General features: G+C 28.3%; 1 protein-coding gene across 1 annotated transcript in view; it reads left to right on the top strand.

The window, feature by feature from the left end:
* Cul3 (cullin 3) overlaps positions 1-12,358 on the top strand; it is a 128,509-nt gene that overhangs the window by 102,549 nt on the left and 13,602 nt on the right. The window contains exons 12-15 of the mRNA XM_075355749.1: positions 386-555; positions 4,960-5,098; positions 9,352-9,479; positions 11,379-11,431. Of these exons, the coding sequence (XP_075211864.1) occupies positions 386-555; positions 4,960-5,098; positions 9,352-9,479; positions 11,379-11,403 (462 nt within the window). The 3' untranslated portion in view covers positions 11,404-11,431. The remainder of the gene's footprint in view (positions 1-385; positions 556-4,959; positions 5,099-9,351; positions 9,480-11,378; positions 11,432-12,358) is intronic.

The following is a 12,358-nucleotide window of genomic DNA, read 5'->3' as shown; positions in this document are numbered from 1 at the left end:
GTAAAAACAGTAAGTAAATGTAATTGATAGGTAAGTTAAAATAAATGGAGTGTTTTTATGAAAAGAATTTTTGCCCAATAAAAGAACAACAGGAAGTTTTTAGAAGTAGCACTAAGTTATGGAACCAGTAGAACATAAATACAAATAAGTTGAAGGCACCAAGGAATAATACTAATAATAACAATAATGTTAGTTATTATTTGTGGAAGTTTTGCATCTAGTGACCATTTTGGAATGAAGGAAAAAATTGAGGTTAGGGTAAGTAAACCTAATGGTTAAAAAGAAATTATAACTTGATGTGACAACTAAAGCATTACTTATTAACATTGCTATCATCACTTTAATAAAGTAAATAAATTAAAACATTTTCATTTCTTTTCTTTAGGAGCTTCAGAATGAGACTGATATCCCCGAGAGAGATTTGATCCGTGCACTGCAGTCATTAGCTATGGGCAAAGCCACGCAACGAATTCTCATCAAGAATCCAAAAACTAAAGAAATAGAACCAAGTCATGTGTTTTATGTTAATGACTCATTTTCATCAAAGTTACATAGGTATATTTCAGGTTTTGTAGTTCTGGGTAAATGATGTACATTCAGAATCTTCTGTAATTTTATAAGAATTGTTAGTACATGTTTTCTTGTAGAATTTATGTATGTTTTTATCAGTACCAATACAGATTATTTTCATAGCTGTTAAATTTCTTATTGCCAATTATTTTTTGTATAATATATAACTCGAAAATATTTTATCATGAAAAACTGTTACATGGTTTGGTTTTGTATGCACAAAAGAAAATTTGTTTGCATCTGATGGTTTACCAGAGACATTGTTATTTATTTGTTGGACTAAAAAGTAAACTGTAAAGAAAAAGTACCACTCATTTATCTGAAAATTTGACTATTTCCTTTTAAAAAAAATATGGAAGTAAAGAAACATAATGATTCATGATGTTACTGGTTACGTTTGATTCCAAAATTCTTTTGGAATATTCTTTCTTACAATATTCCACCATTACTTTTGCAAACATTCCTCCTGTGTGGGGGTAAATTAAGAGCGCAGGGGTAATAATTTAACATAAAAAAATTGTTTAATATCACAAAATATAATATTTAATTAAGTAAATGAAATAAAAACTTCATTATGCAAAAACTTCACTATTTCGTTATTTTGTATAATAAATGTTAATTGAAAATTTGATATTTTATAAATATATTAGAAATTTCATATATGATGTTATCTTTTGAAATCCAAATTAACTTAATTAAACTCATGCGATGTATGATAATAATTTGATTAAAAAGGTATAAAGGAAGTTGTTAAAAATTTTTGTAATATTATTTATAATTCCCATGAGTATTTTGCTTTGATATTTCCCCTGCTTCAGAATGGAGTTTTTATGAAAATTATTTTATTTAAAACTTCAAAAGATATTTATTTACCATTTTATCATATAAAATGAATAATTGAGTTGCTATTACCATGTGTTGGTAGTAATGAAACTGTTTTTAGTATCTTATTTTAAGTATATTTAAAAATATAAACTTTCGTGTGTGGGGTTCAGTTAATCGCACATTTTTAGATTTTGGTTCATACATTCTTTGGTTAGCCAGGGTCTATACAAGATTACTCCTTATTTAATGACATATACTTATCATCTTCATTTCATTGGTTCCATAGAGTGGTTGCTTATTGTTAATTAATTGTTAACAGAATGCATTGTACATATAACAAAAATAAAGTAGATTGTAAAACTGTAACATTACTTTTAAGAAACAAAAAAAAAATGAGCACTCTGTTACTAGCTAAAAAATAATTAAGTTCAAAAATTAAAAGTATCATCACAAATTTTACAGGAATTTTCAATAAATAAACGCATTACTTCACTGGAATTCAGTAACAGAGTACAGAACATGCAAAATAACTCCTAACAAAAAGAATTGTGAGAAATTTGAAATTTAATTGCACAGTAAATATGGTTAAATGAATCAAAAATGTTTTTGAATGATAATGTTATTATTGTTGCCTGATTGTTTGTTTACTAAAAGGATGAAAAAATGTTATTAATATCATACCTTCAGAATAGTGTCATCAGTGTTTGTTTTTTCTTTTCCAATGACAAAATCCATAAGTATTTTAGTGTGTGATAAATTATCTAAAATGAAATAACGCAAGTATAAATTGTCTAAAACAGCCAGTGAAGTTAAAATTTTCAGTTCAAAAATAAAATATATACTTATATTTTAAGATAATGTTGTAAAAATAATCAGGTGAATTTGTAATAAAACTATGATTCGGAAATCAGGAAGATGCTTATGCTGCAGCTGGACCTTTGATGTAATAGAAATTTTTAAAAAGTTTTTAAGAATTGGTAAAAGGAAAAAGAATTTTTTTATAAATCTGTAAAGTAAACAAACATACTCCTTTTATAATAGCAGTTAAAGGGATTGAAGTTCTTATAATTCATGATTGTTTAATTTATTTTGTGCATTAAAAATAGCGCATTAGGTAATTTTCAATTTAATAATTTTTGTAACCTTTTTATGAAGTGTCTTGTTTATGTAATCAGTTCAAAAGCTGCTTTGATCTACTGATGGAATCATCAGTTTCTATTCAAAATCCCTAAGTATAAACTGTACTTATCCTAGATTTGTAGAGTAGGTATCCATTTCTGAGATCTATTATCTCTCTGGTATCCTGGATTGTTATCTTTCTGGTATTTTGGATAGCTTTCGAATCTTGTAATGCTGTTAATATGGTGAAAAGTTGCTTAAAAACATTTTATAGGAAATAACTGCATCAAATTCTTCTTTAATATTCACCAGTCAGCTTTATCTAGAGAGTAGTTGTTTTTAAATGTGAGCAAGAACTGAACCGACTTATATTATTTAAAAAAAAAATCTTTTTACTTATATGTCAGTATATCTTAATCTTCCCTTCACTTATTGAATAAAGTCCATTTGAAAGTGGGGAAAAAATCAGCACTTAACACCTGAAATGCTGAAATTATTGATTCAATCACCACATCCATCTGCATGATGACTGATATCAGAATTGTGTTTGATATAATCATATAATTTGGTAGGGGAATAAGCAGCTTTATTTTGAATAGGAAGAATGATAGAATGCATATACGTGTTATCATTATTTCATTCATTACTTATTTTCATTTAATAAAAAAAATAATTCATTTTCTATTACTTTTTAAATATTCGTACTGTTTCTGCGTGTAGTTAACGTTCTAACAATACACTATTGCTTCACCTGGGGTAAATTTTTATCAATAAAATTATTTACCCCATAACCATGGGGTTAATAATTTGTATAACCATGCTCTTTATTATGTTGAGAGTAATTTATCTAAATTAAATTATCAGCAGGTATATTTGTCCTTAAATGTAAATATAGGATGTTTGTTATAGCCACATATCTATTTATTTCAGTAACTACAGCTTAACTGCCAATTGCAGTTAACTTATGAAAGGTGAATATTGTGTATGCAAGGCTGATCAAGATTTAAATCTAGAACATTCCAACAAATTTAAGCAGACACAATGTTTTTGTTTCTACCTATTATTTATTTTTTTTAACCTTAAACTGGTGAACATTGTTAAAGCTTTTAAATCTTCCATAATATACAAATTTTCATCTTCGTGAAGTATTCAAGATGTAACACATTCGTTATGGCTGGATTTGTTTTATTATGAGATTTTGACAATACAAATAATAAAATGAAAGAGTAAGAGTACGTAAAAAAATTTTCACATTAAAATAAATGTGAGATTACTTTTTTAATTTATAACTTAGTAGTTAAAAAAAACACTGAAGAAAAACAATACTCACATCTCATTGAAAAATATCAAAACTTCTTCGTTAAAATTAAATATTTAAAAAAACCCATACACAAACTTCACTGTAATTAATCTTTCTGAATGCTGTATTTAAAAAAAAAGTTAATAAATATAAAGCTGTCTAAAGTAAAAAGGATCCACGACAGATACAGAACTGCAACGATTTTGTTTGTTTTTTGAAGAGGGTGGTTCATGATGGGTGGCAAAGTGATTGGAATGCTATCATGAACAATAAACTTCACCCAATTAAGAACAATGTTTCACTGTGGAGCTCCTCATGCAGAAATAATCATCAAGAGGTTATTTTTTGCTTTTTCTGATTAGGGCACTAGACTCACTCATGGACATCTGACGACTCAAACAGGTGCACCAGTTTGTGCTCGCTGCAACTGTCTACTGACAGTGCATCACATCTTTGTGGATAGTATCTGTTATGCGACACTGCATTGCAAGTTTAAACTGCGGGCTAACATGCAAACTATTCTAGGGAATAATTAAATATTTCTTTCTTAAGTTTTACGGTTTCTTAAGGGCGCCATCTGTTTATACTCAAATATTTAAATTACTGTAGTGTGTTTCAGCTATTCATGTCAATTGCTGTATAGCAGTTGGGGATTCTATTTTAATTGATAAATAAAAAGTGATAGTGTTTTTTGCCCAGAAAAAAAATTAAATGTGGGGTCTACTGACTAAAATAAAAGAAAGGAAAACCTGAAGAACAAAGGTTTTTAATTTTTTGTTAGTGTAAAAGACCAATTGTTTAAGTAAAATATAAATTCTTGTTATCTTACAACTATCCCAGTTTCTTTGTTATATCTTATTTTTATGAGTTAAATGCATACTTAGAGATATTTAGATAATTAATATTTTAAAGCTCTTGACACTCACGAAAGTATGTAAATTGATCAATTGTTACATTATTTTTATGTTTCTGTTATTCGAGTGGCTTATTGTTGAAATTCAATATAAATATATATTTTTTGTAACTTTAAACTATTTATGGCGTTTTCTAAGGTTAAACAGTGTCTATTTTTAAGTTTGAAATTAGTATAAAATTTTACCTTGTAATTTTTTAAAAGTGATTTATCTGTTTCTTTAAACAATCAGGGTTAAGATACAAACAGTAGCAGCTAAGGGTGAGTCTGAACCAGAACGAAGAGAGACACGTAATAAAGTAGATGAAGATCGTAAACATGAAATAGAAGCTGCCATTGTTAGGATAATGAAAGCTAGAAAGAAAATGCCTGTAAGTAAAATAAATAACCATTACACTTACCATTCAAAGAGTTAGCATTTTTGTAATAAAATTGTTTTATAGTTACATTGTTTCATGTTGTTTTTGAAAGTATTAATTAAAAAAATAGACTTTTCTTCTATTGATAGTTTTAATGCAAAACAACTGTTTTTATTTAAATATTCAGTATTTTCTATTTAAATAACATAGTAAACAGTGGGGCCATATGAATAAATTTTTATATTACATTATTCTAAGGCTGGAAATGCAGATTTATTATTTAAAAATAAATACTGAAATGAGAAATAACTATTCAAAATTACTACTACTGATTTCTACAAAATCTCTTTGTACACAGTTTATCTAAGGCAATTGTGGTTCGATCTATACTGTATTCCTTGAAATGAATGCATTCATGACAAGTCTATGTACAAATGATCATGATGGGAAAACACATGGGATAAATATAGTGAACTTTTTCTTGGCTTTGTTCTTGTGCTTTATTTAATTTCATAGCATTATATACTAAATCAAATATTTATTTTATACTTTTATGCAAAATTTTGATGCCAGTTTATATAACTAAAAGATAAACTTCCAAAAGATATAAGTAAAAAAAAAAACTATTATTCAATTATTGTTCATGAAAACATTGTACTGTTCATACTCTTATTACATGTAGTACATAGCTATAAATGTTTCTGTAAAATATATATTAAAAATTGTTTCCAAAAACTGGATTCTAGATATCGCATATCAAATCAATCTAAATATTCTAGATATCGCTTAAAATTTTAAAAAAATTTATGAACAGTAAGGCAGTAAAAATTGCCGTAAAGCCTGGAAATGCTTTTTTGCCATAAATATGGCAGTAGTGAAACACATCCCATCCTTCATGGTTATTTTTTTTGGGTCGGCAGCATTCAGTAAAAAATTGTAGAAATAAGTTAGAAGAGAAACCCTTTTAGAAATTATATTGGATTAAATTTTGTAAAGAACATGAACTAAAAATATACAAATTAAATTATATAAGAGGGTGGTTTGGTAAGTCAGTGACTGTAAAATAAAAAAAATTTTTTTTACAAAAATTTATTCTTCAACATCATTCCCTTTTAGTTTGATACTTTTATTGCACCGATTTTTAAAAAAAATTAATAATATTAATATTCTAATACCGATTGCCATTCACATATTTTTAGTCAATTTCACATATTAAAATTTCATATCCTGAATAAACAATAGTCCGATAATATTTGTAAACGATTATAAGGAGGGCTTTAGAATAACATAATTAGTATTGTTATTAGGTTTGTATTGTAACCGGCCCATCACCAAATAAGGATCTAAATCTCAACGCAACCACTCAGACCGGCTTTGTTTTCAAACAAATTGCTAAGACTTCTTCTTTTTTTTTTTTTTTGTTGGAGCACCAGCTTCTGAGAAGTCATTGACTTATCAAACCGTCCTTGTATTTATTAGCTGAGACCACTATATGAGCTGTAAATTTTAAGAAAATAAAAAGTTTAATTAAATTAGGCCTCCATTTCTATAATATGAAAGTTACATTTAGTCTTGCTTTTTCTGCCAAAAGAAATCAAATTTTTATTATTGTGATTTGATTTTGAACATGGCATCTGTAAACTGCAGAATGTACTGATAGTAAGGCTGTAAAATCTGTTTTATTGCCATCTTAAGGTTGTTTATTATGTTGGATTTTTGTCATTTCTTCTGCAATATTATTCTTAATTATATATTACAACCACGATCTCAAACTGCTTCCAACTACCTTGAATATATTTTGTTGTTAAGACTTGATTTTCCCTTCATCAACAAGCATTCTTCAAAATCTTATTCCTCTAACCTTTTCTAATGAGTAAGATTATGTTTGTCAAAGAGAACTTAAATCCACTTACTTAACACTCCACTAGAAGAATTTCCAAGAGTAGTTCATAACGTTGAATGTGGAAGATGGGTTATTAATCATTTGTGTAAGCTAAACATAAATTTTAGAATAACCAGAACAAGTTTTTGTAAGAGTGAAAGGTTTTTTCAAGAGCTTGGTGAAGATAATTTTGGCAGAAGGTAGAATTTTGTGAGGAATTTATTGTGAAGCAGAACGTATTTTTTCTTAATGATAGGATGTTATGTAGTCTGCTTCAAATTGAATGGTCTTAATAAACCATCATAATTTTTTTATTGATGTGATGAAAATGCTTGGCTATTACGAAAAGGAACTTAGTTACCTGAAGTTGATGTTTGATATGGACCAAAGAAGAAAGAAATGAGTATTTAGACCTTTCTTGGATGGAAGTGTAATAAACAATCCACATTTTGAGATGTTGGTACTCCAGAACTATTAATGAACTTTGTGTGTTCGTGCGTGTATGTGCATGTGTGTGTGTGTGTGTGTGTGTGTGTGTGTGGGTGTGTGTGTGTGTGTGTGTGTGTGTGTGTGTGTGTGTGTGTGTGTGTGTGTGTGTGTGTGTGTGTGTGTGTGTGTGTGTTAGACATGAGCCATTCTTGTGATTGGCAGCAAGATAGCACACCTCCTTACTATGATTTTCTTGTTATACTACCCTGATCTTACATTTCCTAATTGGATGGGATGATAAGGAACAATTGAATAAATCACCATGTTCATTTAATTTTTTCTTTCCAATTTTTTGTTGTGAAGAATTGCCGAAGATATTGTCATCAAATCCAAATGATGTGATTAGGCTAAAGCTGTCTGAATTGAAAACTCAGTTGATTTTATTATTTAGTACAAAACTTTACTGAAAAAAATGTATGAACCTGTAAATGCTGCCACAAATGTTAAAAGTGAGAAAGACAACAACTGTTGCTCTGATAAACATGGTAAAAAACGTTATTTAATAACGTTTTTATTGTTAATTGGAGAAACTGACTTTTATTTTTAGCCTACCCGGTAGTATTTATAAGAACAAAGTATGATCAAAAAATTTAAAGAGTAAGCTTACACAGACATTACTTTTTTTTTACAATAGATCATATTTTTTATTTCATGAATATATTTAAAAAATTATATAATACAGGCTAATCATAAGTTATTCAGCGAATTTGAGTTATTAAAAGAATTACAAAGCAGTGTACTTAACATGTTTCTTTTAACGTTGAACAGGCATTTCAAACAGTTCTGTTTAAGACACTTAATAAATTCAAACAAGTTCCATATGGGCACCTTTTGTGGTGTACAAATGTCTAGATCATATTAATCTTAATGCCACACATTAAGAAGAATATCTAGAGTTATTCCATTAATTACACTTTCAATCTTCTTTTTAGTTAATTGATGTTGACAATCTTTGTTGTGTACACCAAAGAAGGGTTTGGGGTTCTCAAATGCTCAAAGAAAAAATTGAGTGGTTTAACATATGGCCAGTGAATTTGTCCGTGGCCACTCCAACATGGAGGAAATTTTTCTTGTAGGTGGTCTCCCTGATATGTAAATCCCAGTGTGGTGGTGCACGACCCTGTTGGAAGTAAATGTTGGATTGCCACTGTTTGATTTGTGGTACTGTGCACGTCTTTAACATGTCTAGATATCTAGCTGTAGTAACCATTGGCTCGGCGAAGTAGAATATCACTTCTTAAGCTGTCAATGCATACCAAATATTAATTTTCAGGCTATTATATTGTGTTGTTCAAATGGCATAAGTTTTCGCTTCCTCCAGTTTTGACAATTATGATGGTTAATGTGACCAGAACATAGTTCATCAAAAACTGCCTTCCATATTTCTGATGAGAGAAAGTTTCTAATGAAATTACTTTCCATGTTTGCTTTTTCTAAAAACGCTTTGGTTACTTAATCAGGAATATGCGCAGTAAATTTGTAATGGCATGGTTTATTGTCATCTTCAGTTGCATTCATCAACTGAATTTTTTATGCGTGAAGTTTTCTGTATGTTTGAACTGTTGATACTATTGTTTAATAGTATTTATTAGGAGGATCATGGCTATATTCCAGATGAAAATATCTACGAACAGTAATAACAGATCTGCTTTAATGAAACCATATCTCGCAGAATGATTTTTCTTGTTAATACATCATGCTGGCATATTCATTCAAGGTCATCAGTAACCTACTCTAATGTTTGGAAAAAACAATACATGCTACATTGTTTTGGTCATTTTTTTTATTAACCACTAAACTGCTCTGAATAAGTTATGTTCACATTATATAACATGTATAATTAATTGTGTTTAATAAAGTGTTTTTTCATTAATTCTTTTTTCTAATTTTGCAGCATAATGTACTTGTAGCAGAAGTAACTGAACAATTAAAAAGTCGTTTTCTTCCATCCCCAGTAATTATAAAGAAAAGAATAGAAGGCCTCATTGAAAGAGAGTATTTAGCTCGCACCCCTGAAGACAGGTTAGTTATTATTTTAAAAGAGACGTTTATATTTGAAAAGGTATGATTTTTAATTGAAATGTGTTTTTACATTTGAATGTTAATGCCAAATGTATCACTAATAATAATTAGTTTTATCTTTATTGACTGAAAATGCATGTGCAAAGGCTTATAATGTTCTTCTGTTAAAAGTTTTATTTATGAATCGAGTAAACATGTATGTAGAATACATTTTGTCAAAGGTTACTATAATTTTTTTTTAAAGATAATATTTCACTAATGTTACCTTTACAAATAGCATTTACCATCTCCATTTGACAGACAATTTATTTGTAGATAAAGAATGTATATGATTACTAAGCAGAAGCAAAAGATAAAAACTGGCCTGAAAACACTAAAATATCTATATTTTATATATTAAGTTTTATGTATAATATGTTTTTATTTATTGCTAATATTTAATTATGTTTCTCAATATTTTCCAGTATTGAAGTGATTCTTGTTTTGGTTTAAAATTATATTACCATTTTTTTGTGGCAGTGTCTATTTCAGTTTCTCTTGTAATAAAAGTCTAATCTCAACTCTCATATTCAGTTGACATTACACAGATAGATTCTCTCAATTAAATTCTCTATAAATTTTGTTGTAAAATTCTATTCACTTATTAAATAAATAAAAATATTTGGTAAGTTATCAATTAAATTGCCAAACATAAAAAAATAGTGTTTTACGCCACCAAATTCTGTGTTTTGCAATGATTTTTCTAAAAAATTACTAGAAATACAAGGATGTGCTGATAAGTTTCCAGATGGATAAAGAAAACATTTTTTGTTGTTTTATTTTTCAATATAATCCCCACAAAGACTAATACACTTTTCATACTGGTGCCATAATTTAGTTAACACCATTTTTATAATGTGATTTGTCCAACTCTTTAAAATACTTTTTTACAACACCAATAACTTAACCTTTTCAAGGTAATCAATCAACAATCCAATTTGTATTCCAGAAAATAGTTGCCATAACCTTGTTGGCTGATAAACTTGTCTTTGCCTTCTGTTTTTTTGTGTCATACTTTATTACATACTTTCAGTATGAAATCTGTATAGAAAGTCTATACAGTTAACATCGTGATATGTTAACATAAATTTCACTTCAGACTGCTGAATCATTGTGAATGTATTATTTTAAGTCCTGTTAATGCATTCCTTGTAGTAACATGGCCTCTCAAAAATATTGTGAATAAAATGAGTTTTCTTTTGGCACTGAACTAGTTTTATGTGATAAAAAGTGCATTTTTATATATTGTACATAACATGATTGATGTTAGTTTATTTTGGTGTAAAAGGGAACTGTAATTAATTGAACCTAGGCCGTGAAATGATTATATTTATTTATCATGTTGGTAAAATTACAAAAATTTCTTGATAAAATTACAAAAATCTGCTGCTATCTTAAATAACTATACATACACTTACAAATATATATACTATTTATGTATATACTATACAATATGTATACTATATATATATATATATATATATAAATACCACTAGCAAGAGAAAAGCCTAAAAAACTATTACAAATAGTCTACTTTTGTGGGATCCTGCATCATCACTCTGTACATAATTTTACAATTACATCAATAAATAAAAAAAACAAAAAAGAAATAAATCTTAAAAATTTAGAAAATGTAAACCCCAACAACTACAAAATTTATAACAGTTTGGTGGTTTTTTTTTGTTATTTTTTTAGATTGAAGCAAAGGATTGGATAAAAATGTGCCTTATCTGTTAGTGAGCTCTGTGTACATTGTACTGTTTGTTGATGGTGTATTAATAATAATAATAATAATTAATTTTAAATTTAATAGTAGCTGTAAATAATTAATAATTTATGTTGATGCATTTTTCTTTACAGAAAAGTTTATACATATGTTGCTTGAAAAACTGAAAAAAAAATCCTGTTGAGAGGTGAGTACATACCAGTTTAATGATATAGGTATGAAATAATTGTTAATATTTGTATTTTATCCTTCTGTTGTTTATATATTAAGTACTGTATATTTAGTATTGTTAAAATATTCAAAGTTATGGCATTGTGATTTGATACCTTTATTGGGGTCATTAAGTGTCAATGCTAAGTGTCAACCGTCATCCTGATTCATATCGGTTGTGCTTGTTATTAAGTTTTGGATTTGATATAAACCATATAAAACTTAGTTTTCATTCAGGCTCGTAGTCGTTCAGCTCTTGATATTATTCTATACATTTGTTACTAAACTTAATTTTGAAGGATTTGAATAATGGCATAATTATTAGCACCTGATGGTATCACTTCACATACTAAAGCCAACTGCGTAACCCTTAGCGTTTAAGAATCAGTATGTGTCATTTGGTCAAAGTATAAACAACAAATTTTTTTAGCACATTTGAATTTTTGATTTGGAAGGCAAGAATTGTCCTGGCCAACCAAAAAAGCTTGAAAACAAAGAATTGGAAACATTGCTGGACGATCACATGTCAAATGCTTAAAGAATTAGCAGAAGCATTAAATGTGACTCAAATGGCTGTCTCTAAATGTTTGAAGTTGATGGGACTGATTCAAAAGCAAATTGGGTGCCATACGAATTGAAGCCAAAGGACTAAATTCAAAATAAGCAATTCACATGTGTGAAAGGCATTTTCTTACATGTAAATTGCTGTTTAGTGGCAAAGAAGGAAGAGTTCTGCACCATATTGTTACTGGCAGTGAAAAGTGGATACATTATGATAATCTCAATACAAAAAACTGTAGTGCAAGCCCGGCCAACCATCAACATTAATAGCAAAGCCAAATATTCATCATTTAAAGATATTGTTCTGTATTTGGTGGGATCACAAGGGAGTGGCTATTTATGA

The sequence above is a fragment of the Lycorma delicatula genome, chromosome 2 (genome assembly GCF_047948215.1).
Source record: "Lycorma delicatula isolate Av1 chromosome 2, ASM4794821v1, whole genome shotgun sequence".
Lineage (NCBI taxonomy): Eukaryota > Metazoa > Arthropoda > Insecta > Hemiptera > Fulgoridae > Lycorma > Lycorma delicatula.
Note: the sequence above shows the minus strand (reverse complement) of the source record. Positions and strands in the feature narration are given on the sequence as shown.